Source organism: Dermacentor variabilis, chromosome 1, assembly GCF_050947875.1.
Source record: "Dermacentor variabilis isolate Ectoservices chromosome 1, ASM5094787v1, whole genome shotgun sequence".
Taxonomy (NCBI): domain Eukaryota; kingdom Metazoa; phylum Arthropoda; class Arachnida; order Ixodida; family Ixodidae; genus Dermacentor; species Dermacentor variabilis.
The window spans coordinates 125,390,069-125,411,887 of NC_134568.1; the positions used below are offsets into that span (position 1 = coordinate 125,390,069).

Genomic DNA, 21,819 nt, shown 5'->3' on the forward strand with positions numbered 1-21,819 from the left:
GAACCTACAAGGCCACATAACATGGCTGTATCTACACTAGAGCCGATGTCACCTAGTACAACCATGTTTCATGCATCGCCATTGCACTCACAGGGAAATATCCATGCATTGTTTCCAGTGTGGTGACTTCCTCATGGCTGCTGCATCGACGAGATGCCAATTCAGGCTCCACACGAAGGCCAGTGGCTGGCCTCTCCTCGGAGCTCGACCGTGGGGCTGGAGTATCTTCACCAGAGATCCTGCGCTCCTTGCGCTTACAGCTGCGACCTGGTATGGCAGCTCCACTTGAGCTTCCTGGGCATGAATGGACAGACAGGGAATTGGGGACTCAGTTCTGTGCCTGGCTGCCTCGGAAAAAAACAGTACACACCTAAAAATATGGCTACAAGATTATTTTTCCACTTACATATCTCATTTAGTTGCTGCAAAACTCCTAAAGCACGGTCATTAGTGAATGCTTAGTGAAAGTCAAATTACCAAAGTGGCGCAAGCTTGATTGCAAGCCAACTTCTCTCTGCAGTGTACTATCAAACTAAAGTTACTTTGCCATTGTTCAAATTTTAGGCATTTCTTTTAGTCACTTGCACTATTGCTTCATTTACTTTAGTCAACTTCAGTACTCAGTCCAATTAAGATATGAGGACACTTTGCTGACAAAAATTTAAATTTTTATAGCTAAAATTATGTTGCAGCCATCAATTATTAGAAGATGGTTTTAATACTGATTATGCGTTTAAGATGCTGAAGAAAAAGAATTTCAAAATTTTTGTTATTTAATGCTCTTCTTTAAGAAGTGCCAAATTTGCTCCTCACACAAGCATTCATACTTTTAAACTTAACTAAAACTTCTGCTTATGTGTTGTGTGCCTGTGATGACTCCAGTTCTATCAATCTCTTCCCTCCTCTTTTTCCTTCAATGATCAAACCGTATCTTGCTTATCCCGACTGCTGACCAGTAAATGCAACCATTCGCTTTGATTCCCTCGCTTCTGGAATGTGGATGATCCCTACGGGTATTGTTAGATCAGGTCATTGAAGCGCCACCTTATGTGAGATTTAAGAAAAATGTTCCCAAATTATTGAAAAATGTTACGTTTTTCACATCACATAATGTTAGCAAAAAATAACTCTGAACTTATATATTATCACTGTAAAAAAAAATGAAAGTAAGAACAAAAGTAAAATGGAAATTTGTCAGTTTTGATTTCATGAAGTACTGTGTACGCTACAAATTGGCCTGCAACTTTTCAAAGGCACATGGTAGAACCACGATTCTTCTTGTGATAGGTAGAGGCATGTGGTTGCATAAAAACATAAAATTGACAAATGCAATTTTTTGAAGGACATTGGTACTTCAAGTGGCCTCGTACCTTAAAGGGCAACTCTGGGGATTTTTCGATATTTACTGACCTTAAATGCAATTTTGAATATACGTTCTCTTTTGCACTGCGATTACCTGTGCCAAACGATATATGACTGCAAGTCATTTAGTTTTCCTGAAAATGAATTTTAATGATTGGTTGTGTGTTCAAGACTCATGCCTACGAATTTATTACTTTTTATTGGCCACCCTGTGTTTGTGACACCAGAGACTACACCACCACTTCACCCAAAAACAATGAAGCTGGTTCCTTTTTCTACGAGACAACAGCCGACAATCATTGTTTTGACAGACGCAATAACCGGTGCTTCTCTTCGTCTTGCCCAAGCTCAATGCACAATGCTATGGCATGTCAAGTGCCTCGCGTGGTGACAGCGGGTCAAAAGCAAATGGTGATCCTTCAGCACTCATAATGTCACTGAAATCATTGCTGAAATCACTGCTGTACAGTTTGAAAGAGTTGGAAAAGCTCCCCATGTCGTCAGAAGATATCATTAGCTCCGCTTTTCTGGCATTGGCACCACATCTACTGCGTATTTAACTTGCATTCTGCATGTTTACAGAACGGTAGTGTAGGATCTGATGTCATCGACTCATTGTGATGTCACACGAAGCATCTACCCGTTTCGGCTTTGGTACCTTGTTTATTGGGCATCTAAAATTACTTACGAGTTTCTAAGCAAATTGAACCACCCTACCAGTGACAGGACTGTCAATGCGATTTGAAAATGACAATATCCTAACATGGTTAAAAAAACGCCGGAGTTGCCCTTTAAGCTGCGGCATCTCAAGATTAAAACATTTCTGAAACTAAGCCATGCACAAGTCCAACATACTACTCACCTTCTTTGGCTGCCCTGTACGTAATGGCCTGGTTACAGCGGTCATCAATCAGACTAAGGAAAAGCAACAAGAGTTACGTGCACCGTTAGTGGCAACAAAGCCATGCAACATGATAACAAGCACGTACAACAAGGCAGTATGTGCCAACATAAATCTGGGAGGGACATTTAAGATGGATGAGGCATTTCCAGCACATTTCCTGTTGAAAACAGCACCTATCCCAGAACTATCTAGAAATTGCATTTTCCAGCTACAAATAAGGCAACCCTCTCGGCAGGTAATGGCTGTTCCCATGTGTAAATTAGCAAACCAAGGTTGTAACTGACCAGTTCCTGCTGGTTAAAACCACTTCAAAATTGAGGTGCTGGCACTGCCACATATATGCCTACCTACGTATGACAGACTTTATTTTTTCTCGTTTTCTTTTACTGCTGGCATTCATAGCGCTTTCTGTCTTCAGAGGATGCGGCTGCGATAGCAGTACTGTATAGCACATGCCTCCAGGCCCTTATGTTTCAAGGGCTCAGGTGAGGTCATAGTGCTGAGGCCAATCTTTGCATCTGACATGTTTTGTATATCATATCATTTTGCGCAATATACTTTAAGGCTCACAGTACACGTCATTAATCATTGCCATAATTTTATTACACGTAGATTTTACGCACTGTACAGCGACTATTTTTTTAGGCTGCTTTACAGCCACGTCACTTCAACTTCATAGAATCCATCACTACACTGCGAAGTCACTAAAACTGGCATGGCGCTCTGTGGCCATACCTGGCCCTTGCGCCAATAGAAACCATACATTCATTCATTTACTGCTGGCAAAAAAAAAAAAAAAAAAGCTGAAGCTCAAATGTACAAGACATTCCATGCGAGAAATGGGAGTCATAAAATATACCTCTAGAGGGAGCTAAAGAAAAAAGCCTGCTTTTTAAATTAGGCAGATGTGACACCAATAATCTGCCAAACAAGAGTAGGCCGCCCACAATAAACCACATAAATGTGGCGACTTACAACTGTGCTCTTGAGGCATAGCTGTTCACAACAAGCTTTCAGCACATGGAAGCCAGGAAAAATTGAGTTTTCCTCTCAATACAGAAAGAAGTGAATTTCTGCATCAAGTCTACAATCAAGGCATGCAGTAAGAAACCAAGGAACAAAGCACTCAACTTGTATTTGCAACCTATACAAATAAAGCACTTCTAAATTTCAGCCGGCCCGCCAAGGCCATAAAGAATGTTCTGGTTTTAGAGTCTCCCCAACCCTTTTCTTTCCAAGGAAGTTTCCATACTGATAACCCAGCCTTCTTAATATTAACAACACTTGAAGAATGTTGCAGTAGTCATGTGAACATGGTGGCAGACAGTACACAATACTCACCTGTCAATCATGAGCGTAGGCACCGCACTAAGCGTATCCTGTTTCAGCGCCAGCATAGCTTCATCCAACGGAGGAATGACAACAGTAAGGGGCTGCATCTATGGTACAAGAGGAACTACATGAGTTTCCATTGGTATCAGATTTTCTTTAGAAGTCCGCAAGTTCTTCGAACTACTTCTCCAAACAACTACATCCACAAACTCCTCAACTATTCTGTCCTTTAGGTGGAACAGCTACGCAATACACGCTGACATGCTTTAGCAGAACAGAACAATAGTAGCCATGCTAGCTTTACAAGCCGCCAATCATGCAAAAATGTCCAACACACTGTAGAACTTTGCTGACTACAACTTTGATGATCTACACCACAGTGAAGGAGAGCGCACAGTCTTTCCGTCTATTCTATGGATTCCCTGTGACATGTAAAGTATTAATATGCCCGGCCACGATTATCCTGCCTTTTGCTCCAAAGGAAGCGTGGCCTTTGTTGGTTCAAGGTGTCCAAACTCATAACGGGCCCTCTGAAGTACAAAGTGAAAGCCAGCATGACTGTGCCACTCTACGTGTGCTAAAGACCAGAATTATGAAACAGGTTTGCAGTCCAAACTACTATTAATGTGAACACTGTTGACAAGCAGGGTATAATATATTGATGGGTTGGCAAAGATGGATCTTTTACACAGTAGATCATTCTGATAATGTACCCAACTGTACAAGTTTTAGGAACACAGGACTTGTGAGAAAAAATCTTTCTCGTGGCCTGGCTAGGCAGGCCATGAAACTGCAGTCCAACAGTTGCGCACAGCACTGAAGACTGTACATTAAATGTAAGGATGCATGTGTTCACTGCATCCGTGCTCTGTAAACATTTGCCGTCGCAATGGTCGATGCTACACTTACCATCCTTCCGCTGCATTTGCTACTGGTGCCGGTGCTGCCACCTTGAATGTTCATGGAAGCATCAGCTGTGCATGAGAGCTCTGCATCACCTTCGAAGATGGAATTGTAGTGGTCAATGAAATATGTCACCACCTGGTTGGTGACAGCCTGCTCTTTCAAGCCCTGCAGGTCTTCACTGAACCTGGTGAGCAGCAAAAAACATACAAGATACAATTTTACAGCCCTAGCAGCAAAATGGGAGCAAAGTAGGTAGCACTCCTTCTAGCCTGATGGCTCAAGATAGAACAAATGACAGCCACGCAATGGCACAAATGCATATGACATTGTGTCAACAATGCATCACAAACAAGTTCTTCAGCTATGGTTACATTAGAAGCTGGGCACAATTTTCCACCACAACATGTAAGCTTTCGAGTCACACAGGCAACACCAGACGTACAAGAAAAAAAAAGATGTTCGAAGAACACATTCCCTATATATCTGGCAAAATTTGTGTACTTTACTGAATATTCTGAACCAGCTTCCAAAACGATGTCACTCTGTTTAACTGCAGAAATTCCAGTATAGACAAATTCTATTGCCTCCAAGCTTCCCCTTATGTACAACAGCAGACACGCTACGGACAAAACCAAAAGAACAAGGAGCATGTGAAATGGGTCGAAAACAAAAGCATGTTCTCTGTTCACATGCTGTGCTGAATGCACAGCCTGACTAGAATATAGTTTAGCACTTCTGTAGTGAAAAGCCCACCTGAAGAGGTTTGGTCCAAAGACAATGCCAAGGGCACTGGGGTTCATGCGTGTGTGCTCCTCCAGCTCAGCCACTCGGCTCAGGAAGTGGCAGAGGTATTTGAGAACGGCAAAGTTGCTTGGCGGCAGCTGCTCCACGAGGCACTTGAGGCGTCGTGTGCACTCTTCTCTGTCATGCACAGTGGCTGCAGAAGGACCATTTGAACTGGTGAGTGCAACTGTGGCAAACAATAATAAATAATATGGACATAAATATTAGTGTAAGAGCAGGAACATTTGACACTTGCAAAATATTCTCGTGTGCGCATTTTCTAAGCCTTATGTGATAACAATGCATCAGAATTTTAATTCATGTAAGTTTATTTCCTTTATTTATTGTTGTTATTCATGAATAAACAGTACACACATACCAATGCAAAATATTTTTTTCTCACTTTACAGTCACCCTAGAATAATTACGGTAAATTTTTTTCGCAATAGGTCCCTCAGAAGAATTGGAATCTGCAATAAAAAAATCCACCCTTGGCAGTCGCATATGGTGAAAAAAATCGACCCTGAACGGGTTAATTACCAGTCTTTGTGGTTTGGCAGTTAATTTATACTGTTACCTAGAATAAGCTTATGAGACCGATTGCAGCAGTAGTGGCTGCATTTGAATGAAGAAAGAAGATAGAAGTAACTGTGTATTGAGTCTTTTTGTATGCTTGTGCTCCCAGATGGTCAGAAGTAATCTGGCAACCTACTCTTTAGCACTCCTTATAGCCCAAAGGCAACTCTCAGACAATAAAACCAGTCAATTAAGCTTCCCACCCTCTAATGCTCAAGCATTTTCTTTTTTGCTACTGTCAAGAACTAATTGCTGTGTACTGGCACAACTTCAGCAGCCAACAGCTATCAGCTTTTCAATAAATAAACATAACAGAGCAATACATACAAGGATTTCCTGCAAATGCTGTCAGAGTCTAAATGCACAACTTAATAAAGAGAAGAAAGCAAAAGCCAAAAGCTAAACTTTACTACCTCAGCACAATAATTTATTCTTGGACGAGTTAGTGTTTGCTGAACGACAAGGAACAGTAGCGCCGTCTTTCTTTCTCTTCCGTCTGTCCCTTAGAACCTTTCTTTTCGAGTCTTTTGCACTACAATACCATGTTGTTTACCTCAGGCAAGCACCCAATTTTTTCCTACCAGCATTTGCACAGACTCACCCTGGATGGCATCCAGGAAAGCTTGATGCATGTCCGTGGGCACCAAAGGCTCGGGCAGCTCACGAAAAAGTAGCTTAAGCAGGGCAGCAGCCACTGCTACATCCCCCTCGGCCTCCAGAGGTGCGTCGCCTGACTGGTCAAAGCTCCAGCGTAGCTTCTCAACCAGACGGGCATTGCCGCTCACCCGAAAGAGGCCCTCCTGTCCCATGCCTGCAACAAAATCACGTCTGGAATCGCACTTTCAGTCACAGCCACAATAAGTTACTGGCTTAATTTGCAGGGCTGCATGATGATGAACAATGTAGTTCAGAGAACTATGTTATATAACCTTAATCGTAGTATATATTTTTTGTCACTAAAAGCACTGTTCAAGTTTATAATGCAAATGTAAAGATTTAGCACTGAATTTCTGCCCTTTTACCATGTATCCCTACAAGCAGTCATACTATGAGCTGGAAGCAATTTGGAACTTTCCTGCAGCTCTGTCAATCAATAGAGTTGTGAAATCCGGACTGAAATATCTCTTTTTCTTTACTAAGATGATTACCACACTGGCTCACCCTGTTCATAAGGGTCAAGCCATGCAGGAAAGCTAAGTTTCAGAAAGTTTTTCAAGCCCGCAGTTGCACATGGACATTTGTTTTTACCCGCTAATATTAAATTAACACACAGTACCACTTCCAAAATCCTTTAGTGCACACTGCATTATAGCTGTCTAGGTCTAAGTGTCACAAAACTCTTGCTTTTCTCTGCTACCTTACTTGGTGTTGCCTTCAATGTAACAAATCACATCAATTGCATTCACTGCTGATGTGAGCATAACACAGCAGTGTTGTCATTTTTTTTGTCACAACATACAACAGATGGTATACTTATTGAATAAGCTAAGCAAAGTGAACGACTTGGAGAAGTCTTTCGTATCACAGCAGGGCAATGTCTGATGAAATGGGTTTCTCTGACACTCATGGTTACCTTCCCACATGTAAACTTGCCAGACTGCTGTTTTGTGTGAAGAGTAACAGCTGGTGAGAAGACCATGGTACTCTTTCTACAAGTTCTGTTTCAGAAATTTTCACATATAAAACAGTTACGTTCAACTGAAGTATGTAATCACTGTGCCTCTGGGTGGCCAACCAAAGTTGGGACACACATTCCAAATGCTAGAAGTTTCATTTAAACAAGTTTCGTCTGATTGGAATGCACTGCACGTGCTTATAAGGTATTTATTCTTATTGTTCGCTCTTCCTTGTACTTAATATTGATTGACCAACTAATTCACAGTCGAAGGACAATAAAATAAACAGTCCTTATTTGCTACTAATATTGAACATCATAAACACCATTATATCGTTCTTTGAACGCAACAAAAGTATGGGTATCCTCATTTCACCCACCACCAAGCCCTGTTGCCTATGTGCAGGTGGCTCGCTACGTATTGCTCAAAAAACTTTCTGGCACAGTATAGTTTGCGGTACATTCTTTCAAACGATGCAAAGCAGACATACAATAATTATCCAATTTTAACACCCCCCTAGGACAAAGACTCTTGCCCACCCATTTCTTCATTAAAGCTTATTCCTCCTCCTCCAACACCCACCCAACTTTTCTGGGTTCAAAATAGGGAAATAATGCGCACCGGATTCTTATAACAAAATAGGTATCATGACCTACATTTTCATGTTCAGAAACAAAAATAAAGTGTGCAGAATTTACCATCGCAGAACAAAATTTATGCACACTTAATGCTTTAGTCACTATGGGTGGACTGCAACATGTGTTCACCATTATTTATTTCTTGAACAACTATACATCACCAGTTCGTCAGGCAATATATACAAGTCCCCTCCAGAATACAAAAAACACACAACATAGCTCTGTGGGCATTAGCTTCAGCATGTAAAAAAACTTTTATTTTAAATTAGCTTTTGTAATGACAGTGACGTGTCATTGCGAAACAAACTACAGCGAAATTTTAACTATATGTTGTCTTATGATGACAATGATGATGACACAGGATCTCACGGTGGACTGTTACCAATGAGAGAAATGCAGTTTTTCTTTCGAATAACATTGTAGCAACACACAGGCAAATTTTAGGACCCGTTTTCCAGGAAAAATAGATGCTGGTTAGAATTGCGTTGTAATCAAATTGTTTTGAAAGAATATGTTGCAAGATTAATTGTGTTATAATCAAAAGGATGTGTAAGAAAGAAAGAAGGAAAGAAAGGAAGAATTAATGAAAGAAAGAAATGCAGTACACAAGCAACCAGATCCCGTGCTTGTGTACCTGTGATCTGCTCTCTCATGTACACTTCATTGCCATACAAAAGAATTCACAGCGTACCATGTACAGTGCAGTCAATTTTGTTTCTATAGTTGATTTTGCTCTGTAGATATTGCATTGAATTGCTTTTCACACAGATTTTTACCTTTAGATCATTAGAGCAACCAATAAGAAGGTCTCACATGCAGCTATTACCATACATGTGCAAGGCACCCATTGCATGTGGCATTTGTAGCTAGACGTTTCGCACATACCCAATCATACCAAGGAAGACAAGAAAACCTCTCCTTACCTGTCTTTTCTATGTACTGGCACAGGCGGACAACCACAAATGGCACTGAGCCATGTTGTGATAGGGAGTCGAGAGGTGCGCCGAAGATGCGAAGTGCCAGAGTACCAGACTTGCGACGGGCATGTGGTGAGCCTAGCAGCTTGCGCACCCGTTCCATGCGGCTCTCCCCGCACACTTCTATATTCTGCAATCGGCCAGTACCAGTACTTTTAGTGAAAGAGCACGTGCAACATATACTGTTCCCACAACTAATGGCATACTGTCACATGAACACAAATCTACGATCGAATAAGCAGACTGCTAGCTCAGAAAAGTGCCCTGGGAATTTCCAAGTGAGGTTTTTCTGTTTTTAGAACTGACAAGGCAGATCTTGAGCTTTACATAAGATATCATGTGCCACTCACAATGTTGGTTCTTCATTTACACAACATGATGCCCAAGTCAGACATGCCAAAAAGAAAAAAAGGAAAAGAAAAAGAAGCATCTGCAGTAGTCTCTCACCACACAAACACCCATCCCCAGCATTTAGGACAGCTGTTGGTTATAATTTCCAGGCTACTGCGATATTAAGCTATTTTAAGCATAACTGCACTAAGCATAAAAAAAATATGGGTCATGGCTGCTAAGTTATATATAACAGCTTCTGTACACGCTGTACCAAGTGGGAAGGATGCCAAATTACCTTTTTCTTGTTGCCTTCACACCTTCACTGACTCATTCCAAGCACCGTCTTGTTTTAAATATATTGTCAAAATTTAAAATTCTTGCTGATAAAATAATGCAATAGCAAAACATGCTCCAACTCTATCCATTCATAGGTACTGAATAGCTGTAGAGCTCCATCACTGATTACTGGAATAAAATCTATGCCTTAGCCATCCCAAAATTTTCAAACATCAAAGCCTCAAGCAGCCTAACAAAATAAAAAGCATATTATCTTTAAATAAAAGTATCAAATTAAGATATACAGAACAAACCACAATACGCTGAATGTTTGTACTCATTATGAGTAGGCCCACATATTTACACTGCTGAGAAAAGAAAACAGCACGGGCACTGTAACTGAAATGCACTAGCCCAGCTTTCAGCATTAACTACTCATCATGACATCCAGTGACGCAGGAGCTAAAGTTGAGTTGTACATGTCGACTGAAATGTGCAACCAGAGTGACACAGGATCTATAGACATGATTTTATAGCATGTTCAGTCTGCGAATCTTTTTTTTTTTTTCACATTTTACATTATAAAGGTATAGCTTTCGTCCAAAAACAAATTTATGCTGCTACAGAACAACTACACACAAACATGAATGAGTGATATGAAAGACCCTAAAGAGAAAACTAAGCTGAACTGCACTGGTAAATTATGCTTCTGCAATACCAAAAATGCCACTTCTATGCGAAAGAAGGCTTGACGAGCCAGAAAACATGAAAAATGAGTGACAAGTGGCGACACTCCCTCAAAGTTCCCGCACCAGCTCGCAGTGATGTCATAAATTTTGGCACCAGCTGCTCTGACCTAGTAATTCTATTGGTAAAGATGGCCTACACCATATGCTATAGGAGGCCAAAGACTGAAGTAGGCAAGTTTCGAGAAAATTTACTGCACCACAAATGAGGGAAAATACTTTGAAATCCATGATGTCACACTAGAGTATCAGCATTAAAAAAAATAAGTTTGGCCTTCATTCTTCTCTTCTAGTAATCAACCTCCTACTGTGATATTACTGAAAGCTTTGAAAGAACACTTTCTCTGTCTAAATTGTGCTTCTCTTTACTGTTTAAGCAGCCACTGTAAGCAGATTTCTTAGAACTGTAATGCTTTGAGAAAAGTAGCCAGCGTTTATAACTAAATTGAAGAATTCACTGAAGTTTCATTCAATTACATGAGTCAATGGTACACGGGCTGTTATAGTACACGTTAGAGAGGCTCAATATTTTTCCATCTAGGTGTAACCAATAATGTGTCGTAAAGAAATGAAAAAGCTTCAGCAAGCTAAGTGCACAGGACATGGAAGCCATCACAAATCATTTCTAGGTAGGAAAGATCAATAACAAAACAGAAATGCACACAGATTTTTCACAGAACACGTAAGCCATGACTGAAGTGAATTTCTTCATGGCATGCACCCTTGAAATCGGCAGGTGCACTGCACAACGCCCTACATACAAGTGCACAGTGAACCTCTTGACAGCCCTCTACACACTCGGGCAGTAAAGATGTAAAAAACCTTTCTTATGGCTACTGTGCCCTAGGAGCTCTTGTGTGTAGATGTTTACACTGCTGAATTACCATGGTACAATTTCATGTCACATGGTCAATTCATGAAAGTTTTTGGTTTTGAATGATAAAGAATTCTTCAGTTTGCATTTGCCCAATTATTACATTTCTTCAATCCTTGCTTCATGAGCCATGGCACGTGCCGCCTTACCTGATTAGCCGAGGTCATTTCAGCAACTGTGACGTCTGTGCAAAAAGTGGGTTTGCGCATCCTCAAGCTGTGACGTTCCAACTCACAGGCCAGCCTGGCAGCCGCCGTCCACTGCACCTGACTTTCAGGAGGAAGACAAAGGAAAGGTCAGAATTGTGCAACTCCCGAATAGCTGCTCCATTAAAGTTTGAGTGGCATGGTCAGTAAACGACATGCACTGTGCATGTTACTGAGCCATCACCACATTATTAATATTTAGCGCCTGTGTTCAATCACAGATGCCAACATTGGCCTGTGTCTTTGGACAAGTAATCATTAAAAAAAGTAATGGTGTGGATATTTTCCTAAGTTCTCACATTAGCAGAAAGAAAAAAAAAAAAGCAAATGTACACTTCCTACCATCAGAACCCGCTATAAGTCCAGCATCTGCAGCGATAACAGCTCTCTTCAGCACACTCCAAAGGCAGGAAAAAGTCATGCAAGAGCCGCCTATGAATAAGGTCATATTCATTGGCACAATTCACTTCAATTGGATGGCAGCTCAATCTGGCAAGGATCCAGCCTGACAACCAGTGAAATGTGGAGCCCCTTGACTCTGTCCCAAGTGAGAGAGGGTGCTCAACTGGCTGATGTCCATTCTAGGAAATATGCCCAAAGCCTTTAGAAAAGCTTTTGCACCGTGCTCTTGCATCAGGAAGCAGCGAGATGAACCTCACATGGACTGATGCATTTCAATGGTTGTGCCTTGTCTCCCTGTCACATAAATGACTACAGAATCTGGAGCAAGCAATACCCCACATGCCTGCTCGTGTCACAGGAGGGGGCAAAGTTTTCTTTTATAGGCACTCGATCGCAGAATCTCATTGCAAGGATATGGCAACAGTGCGTATTATTCTCTGATGGCCTTTAGTGCAGTGCAAATGTTACTCTAACAACATTAGTTATGAAACAGTAGGTACAAGGGAGGCAAAGGTCACTTGTTCAGAAGCTTCAGTAGAACTGGAAGTGGGCCCATTGTAGCACCCACGTGAGGCAGAGTGGGTCTTCTATGGGTCTTGCTTCCTGTGCTACTGGGGAGTTTTGAGTAGCTTGAGAAGTTAACTCGTCACCTCAAAGTGTCACCAGTATTACGAGTGCACGTAAGAGCACTAACAGAAATGTTTGTTTTCCCCCCATATACTGCCACAGTACAGAATTGCTTTCTATAAGGAGTAGGCGTTCAACAAACAAGCTCAATACCTGATAATGACTACACCACACGCATTAAAACAATGTACAGCCATAAATATTCAAAAATGAATATTGTCCCACTATACAGAACAAAAGCAAAAGTAACACAATGTGCAAGGCTTATTCAGTGAGCAACGAGCAGAGAATGAGCACACTCATTCATGGTTAACTGTAGGGAGCCGCAAAGAGGCCATAAATGAAAGAGCGTAATATAAGTAGGTAAGGTTACTGACCATGCAAATGTTACATGCAAAAATGTTACAAGAGCAACTTTGTATTGCAGACCTCTACCAATGCTTCATTTACAATTAATTGCCGCCTTCAGTATAGCACAACCATATAGATTTCTTTCTGCGAATTCACTTCTTTGTTTCTGAAAAATATTCATTCAGTTCCTAGTAGCCATGTGTCTGCACCATTGTAAATCACTCCTCGCAACAATGCATTCCTAAGGACATTCACCTATAAACATCCTATACACTTTGCAAGACTCTCGACAGATGCAAAGCTAGAAATAAATTTTCTTTTTAAATACAGTATTACCAGGTGATAAGTGGGGAGAGAAAAGTCAAGCTAATTACTTCTGCCTGCTAAAGCATCTGTACTACGATTGAGTATATATGAGGGCTAATCATAAAGTCCTTGCCCCTATTTTTTTTCAGCCAAATTATGGCTGTAAATGCGAAGTCAACATATCTATTCCCAGCAGTGGACCTTTCTTGGGCCGGCCTGGCCTTATCTGCCGATAGCAATGTGGAACGGCGTTGCTGTCAGTTGTTCAAGAAGGCGGTTGTGCTTCACACAATCGCGGCGTACAAGCAACAAAGTGTGATTCTTTTTCTATGGAGTAAGGGACGAACGTACATGCATCGAAATCCACAGGGAAATGCAGCCCACATATGGGGAAAGGTGTCTCACTTTGAGAAGTGCGAGGTGGTGGTGGTGTTGAGAGTTCTCAAAAGACTGAAGACTTGCATGACAATGAGAGTTTGGGGGGGGCCATGTGCGTCACTGATTGACGAGAACTGGGAGAGTCTGGACTACCCACTATACGGTCCGGACATCATCCCTAGTGATTTCCACGTTTTTGGCCCGCTTAAGAAGTTCCTGGCAGGACAGCAATTCATGTGCAATGATGAAGCCAAAAGAGCAGTCCGATGGTGGTTCTACAGTCAGCTGGACAAATTCTACTACAGGGGCATCTCAATTTTAGTGCTGTGATCGGACAAATTCCTGAACCGGTGTGCGGACTATGTGGAAAAATAGTGTAATATACATAGAATAGTATGTATATTTGTAGTTACCTGTATGTACTATTATGAGCAATATGAAAGGGAACACAGGAACGCGTAGAAAACACCCTCAGACCCAGCTATATGGGTGATTCGCAGCAGCCGCCATCGGAAAAGGGAAAGGGGGACGCTGTTCTAACAACTGTTTGCACTCCTGCCGTGCGTCTGCAAAGTGCGGAACTTCGCATCGCCAGCATACGGTGATAACAGCGCTCGATATTGTGTCACTGGTAACTTTTTCACGCCGAATCATTACAAAAGGTAGCCCCGTTTTTGACTTCGATATTGATTTATGGTAAATCTTGTAAGTCGGGAAAAAATGGTCTTTAAGGGCGAGTTCAAAATAAGTTTATTGGTGCTTGCCGAATATTAAAAAGATATTGAAGCAAATGAAATAAGGCAATAGCGTCATCACAGCTTATGCTCATCCTTTTTTTTGTTCGTTGGTGGCCTAATAACGCGTCATGCCACCGTCGAATTGAACGACGGCCTCCATTCTTTGGGGCAGAGACGCGTATAGAGCCTCGATGAATGCGGTATCACGCTAAAGGCGCTTCCACGCATGTTCTATTGCTTCCCATAGTTGGTCGGAGTAGGCCAATTCTAGTGACCTCTTCGAAAGGTTGACTTTCATACGGCCCCAAACGTGCTCTATAGTGTTCATGTCGGCACCCTTTGCGCACCACTGAAGTTGCATTACCCCTCGCTCTTCCAAAAGGCGCACCACGTCCTTCGATGTGTGAACGGGAGACAAATCCTTCTGGAAGAAATAACATCCATCCGGGTGCGGCCCGTTCAACACATAGGTAATCATCTGGTGCTCGAGCAGAGTGCAATACGCAGCACTGGTGAACCTCCCATCAATTCTCACCAGGGGGCCTAGGCCGTCGTGGGAAATCGCCCCCCAGACGTTCACAGACACGCGTCCACTGGCGGCCACCTCCTGGATATTCTGCGGACTAAAGCGTGTGTTTGCGGTCCGCCACACTCTCTTTCGTTGGTCCCAGCAGCTCGAGAACGTGGACTCATCAGAGAAAACTACATACTTCCATTCGCTCTCGTTCCAGCTGCGGTGTTCGGTAGCGAACCTCAGGTGAGCTGCTTTGTTGGCTGCGGTGAACAGAGGTTTCTGTGCGGCGATGCGACTTCGCCGTCCTGCTTCTCTAAGCCTTCGTCGTACCGTGCTGTCGCTCAAGTTGTCCAAGCCAAGAGCAGCTCGAACGTCCTTTGCACTTTGAAATGGCTTGTCGCTGACGGCAGCCACGATGCAAAGGTCTTGGGCGTTCATTGTTGATCGGGGTCGTCTGCGGTGCAGCGCATCGTTTATGCGTCCTTCGTCTCGGTAAGCCTGGATAATCCAGTTGACCATTTTCAATGGGCGGCCTGTCACGAGCGCAATATTGCGTTGCGTATAACCTCTTTTAGACATTTCTATTATGTCTTTCCGCTGTTTAAGAGGCACTCAAGGCATCTTGAGGCTACGAGATCAGAGTTGATTGCTCTGTGTGGGCCACTGCACTGTGCTATGTGAATTTTTCTGAACGAACTTTGCGCAACAAAGTCGCACGAGAGACAGTTTATCAATGTTCTTTTTTTTATATTTCTTTATTCAATTCCTCTGTCGTCATTGGTTCGAGTGCCGCCGCTGTTCGAGGTGCCACTGACAACCGGGTGGGTTGATTCAAATAAAGAATCGGTTTGAAATACAGGGCAAACTTGGTCTGAGAGTACTATCAAGCGGTTGCGTGAAGAAAAAAAAGAATGAAAGAAAAGAAAATTAATCGGTGTAAGTCACTGGCGACGATTACCGTCTTATCGGCAGTCGGACAATTCATGACGTAAGCTGCTCCTTTGTAGAAATGCAAGTGGTGGGAGTGCCAACAATTACTGGAAGAGCTCCTTCCTTGCCCCCTCCGTTTTTCACAGCGCCATCTGCGTATCGCTCCGAGTCTGCTTCGAGGCTGTTTGCCACGCGTTCCTGTGTTCCCTTTCATATTGCTCATGATAGTACCTTATTTTAGCTAATAAAAGATAGGGGCAATGACTGTGATTTGCTTTCGTATCTGTGAATTGTACAGCACTCATTATACTTATTTCTAGACAAATTGCAGAGTCCCTAGAAGTGGTTGTATGAGAAACTCAAGCTATTATAAGAAATAAGACACCATCATTCTGTATGAACATACATACTTAATATACTGGGTATTAGAACTGTGCAGCAGAGAGACCATTTTGTGTGTGTGTCTGTGTGAGACACATCATTATATCTGTGGGCATAAAAAATCTTACAATCACTGATTATCAGTAATTTGCTGAAATTAAGTGATTAAATGTCTAATGAATTACTGTAGTGCACATGGTCACACTTGCTCAAGTGAAGCCAGTCAGTGCTTAAGGCATGTCCACTAGGTAAGAATCCTAAGGCTAGCACAAGCTTCAAGAGTCCACAACATAGTATTACCCTGCAGTGCATAAGGAAGGCTTCCTGGGAAAGCATTAAGTGTAGTGCCAGGGCATACTGCTTCAAGTTTGTGGACAGATCTCATGAAGTTGATGCTATAGTGAGTGACAGGTCAAGAACGTAGCAGCAAGTATCCCTCACAAGAAACATCTTTCCATGTGCCAGCGAATCACCTCGTCTGTAGCCCCCCTCTCCTTTCTTATCCTTTGTATCCATGTCGCAGTCTTCCCGGTACATCTCGACCATTCAGTCTTTCCTGGTACATCTCGACAGTGCTACTAGAAAGAGGGGCACAAGTTGACGCACACACACAAAGAAGGACAGACAAGACAAGTGCCACCATATAAACAGTGTGTGGTGTGCACATACACAAACATGGGGAGGGGGCATTGGCAAGGAGGTACTTTATGCCCCCACACGCTCGGCCGGAATGGATCAGGGAGGTAGAGGCGTGACAGTGGTTGGTGGGGACCGCTCCTTATGCCCCCGCAAGAGTAGTGAAATCCTACTCCAAGTTCCCCTTTCAAATGACCAGTTTGTGCGATGAGCTGTCTTCTTAATGCCCAAACATGTGAGATTTTGGCTGTTCGTGTGTGTGTGATCATAATGTATGCGTGAAATACAATGGTGTTCCACCTACTTCTCTGTGCTCATTGTTTCTGAACCACTGGGGTTATTCCTTATAGTGCCAGTAGCATTTGTAAGGGAACTATAACCTTGAAACATGGAAGCATAAATAGCAGGCTCATCGTGCATTTCTGAGAGGAAATTCTCCTGCGTTCTTTACTTGCCACTGACTATATTATGGTCTCTGGTGCCTGATGCGCTGAGCAGTGACCGGCCTCGGCTGTGCAACTGCAGTGCGTACCTTATAGTTATTAACAAAAAGGTTAATTAGTGAATTAGATTAAACAATTTATTGGTGGTAAATATCATAAAATTTGTTAAGTAAACATGAATGATGTGTCACTGAAAAAATTCTCTTTCTCTCTTCCATACTGCTTTGAAGAATTGCAATGTGTGTAATACCTACAGAAATTAATATGGCAAGCAATGTCTGTAATACTGCATCCGTGGTCAGCACATCTGCTGACATTCAACGTATTCCAATAAATAATGTGTGTGTGTGTGTGTGTGTTTGTGTGTGTGTAGTTTGTCATTTTTACATGTACTTCACTTCTCCAACATCCATAAATGGCCTACAATTTGCAAAAACACTGGTTCCACACACAATTCGCCCCTGTGTAGAAATATGTAATTGGTAAATACACTTATCAAAATTTGGTCACCGCAAATTATTGCAGATCTTAAAATATCAAACCTACGAATCAAGGGTCATTCATGATACAACGTTAATTAAACGAACAAATGTATATACAGAAAGATGCCCCACAGTGTTTATGAGACAAAGAGCTAAGGCAAGGTTAAGGAAGCTTCTAATGTGCAGAAATAGTCACACCTTCCCAGCTACTGTGACTCATAAGCCACACAAATTGAATATTGTGAGCAGGCAGTTCAGCAAGCTACATGTGGTCATTTAATACAAATAAGGTTACCTTTCCATTTTGTAACCATGTTACTACAGACATCATTTTGTTTACTGAAGAGAGAGCATTCTTATTTGCATCTGTGCACTATGTTTCCAAGTGCCCTTCATTAACGATAAATTCAAGCATTTTGCAGTATCAGCATCTCCTGTGACGCTAGGAGTTCTGCTTATGGCTGTTGCAGCAATCTGCTGAAACCGTTGCAGACTATATATCTCCTGTGCTGTTTCAGGTTCAATACCTAAAGCTCTACATAATATGGTTATATAGCAGACAAACTGGAAAGACCTGCTTGTATTTGCATGAGATGACCCTCAACAACATTCATTTTCATACACTTCATCACTCTCTCTTAACTCTAGTCCTGCTTATAGGCAAAACACCCACCACTTGAGAACACAAAGCAAAACCTCAGAAGCTATGATCCCATTCAGCCATGTCTTGGTGCACTGATAAATACATGACATCAAAACTCGTTTTAAATGGCAAAACTTTTTGCTACAGACAATATTTTTGTTACATGCCGTCCCCCTATTCCTGAACAAAATAGTTTTACAGGAGAAAGGCCCTACTTTTAACACACAATGACATACATGAACTCTTCCCTTATCCTGTAGTTCTGTCCACACACTTGTGACTGCTGTCACTTGCACTTTGTGATCCAATATCAGAACGTAGAAAGGAACCATAACCCTTTCAGCCTCTTTGCAGCTAAAGAACCGAGACAAAGCTGCCCACATCTTTCACATAGGAATGTGGCCCCATGCATTAGTAGTGGTTACACCATACACAATTCTGCCACATGCGCCGTTTTCTAGAAATGGCTGCGATCCAGTGACAACCTACTAATGCCTAACAATTAATGCCGTTTTTTTCTTTGTCTTTTTTTTTTCATCAAGCACAGCGGGAGGAGGCCTGAGCCCTGCTGTATTCATGCATTACCTATAAGTGAACTCATGCACTGAACAGTGTCATGCTATATGAAGGCCATTGCGCAATCGTCTGAAGATGCAGTTATAGTGCTGTTAGAGGGCACTTCCAGTGTGAGGCCATGGTGATGCACATTTAAAGGTGCATACACAGTAACTTGCCGCAACTACCCATCTTGCTGTGAAAGAAATGGCAAACGAGGGACAAATCTCGGTGTTTACCACGTGAAAAAAGCTACAATGATGTGCTTACTGGTCAGCCAACGCTGACACTATTAAGCCTTTGCATTGTGCCATACCCTTGAGGACAACTTTCTCTACTGTGAGTGAAAAGCTACTGAAGTGGAGCCTGCGGAGCTTCTGCACATGTATCAGCGAGCCAAATAGCTTGGGCTAGCATGGCTCCGCTTTTAGTTCATTTGAAATTGTGTAGCTTCTTGTCATTTAAGAAAGCCAACCCAATACGTTGCAAATCGTTTGCTTCATCTACTTCAGAAGCAATTTTCTGCTGAAGTATGACAAGTTTAAAATGGGCCGCTGTAAGGTAAGCAGTCAACAAACATGCAGACGTAATTAATAAAATGTGCGACAAACCCACTCCAGAGGTAAAAAATAAAATGCCATACTGACTTGAGAACATTGTCTATTTTCAAATTACTGCTACAGTTCATACAAAAAAACAATAATGTTTTTCTATTTCTAGTGTTAGAAATCACAAGCAAAATTATGGAACTATCGCCAACAGCGGTGCCATGCGTGCACTTCGGTTCCATAGCTTAACTTGCCTGCACAGGCAGAAAAAGTCTGCGAGCTATAGAAGTATTGATTATAAGTGGACACATAAAAATGAGAACAAGTGTACTCACGGGTCAGTATGATGATGTTACTAAGACGAGGTAATGGATAATGGATCACAGGAACACAACACACTTGGTGAAGCACAACGAATGAGTGAGTTACATGGCAACACTGAAATGTCTCAAGTAGTCCCCTTCTTATGGTTGCTTGAGGAACCGGCAGGAGACCAGCCGCAGTGACAGCATTCGTGTCACGGTGGCTGCTGGTTAAAACTCTAGTGGCTCCTCGGGCCCGGCACTGTTCACGTGTTGTACGCCGTCACCTAGACACAACAGCACTCGGGCACAACGGGGCTCTCCTGCAAAATATCAGGAAAGATGCATAATAAGTACCCTGCATATTGTGGCACACTATCAAATATAACATCCTCATATAAAATATGGAAAAAATAATCCAAGCCCACAGAGCATTACCAAACAGTGCAAATGCAACATAGGAAAACTCTTGGAAGCTAAAGAAGAAGGAAAGAAAAAACTACGGGGGCACCTAGGCAATTATGTGTAAATTCGAGAGCATTACTTGTAGCCGACTTTGTTACTGAGTTATGTCGCTGAATTTGGTGTTGCGGTGAAATGTTGCTGAGTTTAGTGCTGCATTATGTTTATGAGTGTAATGTTGCTGCTTAAGAGGTTGCAGCAACACAAGACACCAAACCGGTTATATCGTGATCTCTCAGCCGAGTTTTATTTGCGAAGTTCTCATCCAAGTAGTTTCACGCACATTGGGTTGACTGTTCTTTCTTGGTGACACCACTTTTCAACACGATGAAACTACTTTGCTGAGCGATGAGAGTACCCTTCCGAGCGGCACCATGGTGTTGACACATTTCTTCATTGGCTTCTTCGCAAACTCCACCTCATACTCTGGGGAGATGCCATAGTCATCATCCAATGGGTACCTGAAGCGCGTTGCATCTTATTCATCATTGTTGTCCACGGCTCGGGCTCCAGCTTCTGTGGGTCCATGATGATCGACAGTAGCATGGCCTTGTGATTGTAGCAGTAAGTCGATGCATACCTCACTTCATGCACTGTGCATGGCATGTTCTCAAATGCGAAATCGATTCCGGTGTCTTGCGATGTGGTGATTGTGTCTATTGGAAAGGCGAGTAGATCTTAAGTTGAGATCGGCATGCATTGCACTGATGAACGTGTGTCCTGATTGAAGTCACCTACGACAAGCACGGACGTGCTGCAGCGTAGAGCTGAAGGCAGATTCCTGTACATGAATGCTGCCATCTAGTGAATCGCCCATCAGGCAGAGCCCGACCAAGTGCACAGCGTCGAAGATATTCATCACTGTTGTTTGTGGCAGCAGTGGTTCAATGCAATGGTGGCAAAGTGCTTTGCAGTGTGTGTTTCAGCGCTTTTTCAGGAATCTGCTCTTATGTTTGTAATGTGTACGTTGTACAAGAAATAATGCTGGACTGGATGTCTTTGATGGGTACTTGCATGTGCTTGCCCGACTTTTGAATGTGTTTTCAGTCACCCTAAATTTTTATTGCACTTTATTTTTCTTGTTTTGCTCAAAATTCTGCTCCCATGCAATAAAAAGAAGAAAAAAAAAGCAATGGTGGCGGAGTGATTAGCGTGTTCGGTTACAGGGCGGTGGCGGTGAGGTAGAGGATCGAATTCTCACCGGGGCTGCTTCAACTTTTTTTTTTACTTAGATGAAGATCTGCCACGGCTTTCTGATGACAGCGGGGTCGCACAATGAGCCAAGCAATGCTCTTGCATTAAAAATGTGGGCATCAAGGCACACGACGGAGCTGGTATGAGAAACTAACGAAGCAGAAGTTTATAGCGCAAGAAAAAGAAAATCTGGTAAACTTCATCAGGAAACTTCAGTCCCACTTTCTGCTCCCATGTAATCAAAAGAAAAAGAAAAAAAGCAATGGTGCGCTCGGCTACAGGGCGGTACCAGTGGCGGCGAGGCAAAGAATCGAATTCTCACCGTGGCCGCGTCATTTTTTTTTTTTTTTTTACTTAGAAGAAGACCTGCCACGGCTTTCTGATGACAGTGGGGTTGCA

At 42.4% G+C, this 21,819-nt stretch overlaps 1 protein-coding gene across 6 annotated transcripts in view; it reads right to left on the reverse strand.

Annotated features, from left to right (window-relative positions):
- Nucleotides 1-21,819, reverse strand: part of LOC142584394 (protein FAM13B) — a 163,310-nt gene that overhangs the window by 23,693 nt on the left and 117,798 nt on the right. For 4 of the 6 annotated variants that reach the window (XM_075694546.1, XM_075694551.1, XM_075694575.1 and 1 more), the window contains exons 2-10: nt 19,798-20,087; nt 11,473-11,593; nt 9,041-9,224; nt 6,465-6,674; nt 5,258-5,441; nt 4,508-4,688; nt 3,608-3,705; nt 2,225-2,277; nt 92-294 (exon numbers count right to left, since the gene is read on the reverse strand). In XM_075694546.1, coding sequence (XP_075550661.1) covers nt 92-294; nt 2,225-2,277; nt 3,608-3,705; nt 4,508-4,688; nt 5,258-5,441; nt 6,465-6,674; nt 9,041-9,224; nt 11,473-11,532 — 1,173 coding nt within the window. In that variant the 5' untranslated portion in view covers nt 11,533-11,593; nt 19,798-20,087. Of the gene's footprint in view, nt 1-91; nt 295-2,224; nt 2,278-3,607; nt 3,706-4,507; nt 4,689-5,257; nt 5,442-6,464; nt 6,675-9,040; nt 9,225-11,472; nt 11,594-16,628; nt 16,734-19,797; nt 20,088-21,819 lie in introns of all 6 variants that reach the window. The other 2 variants (XM_075694568.1, XM_075694560.1) reach the window with 2 other exon arrangements.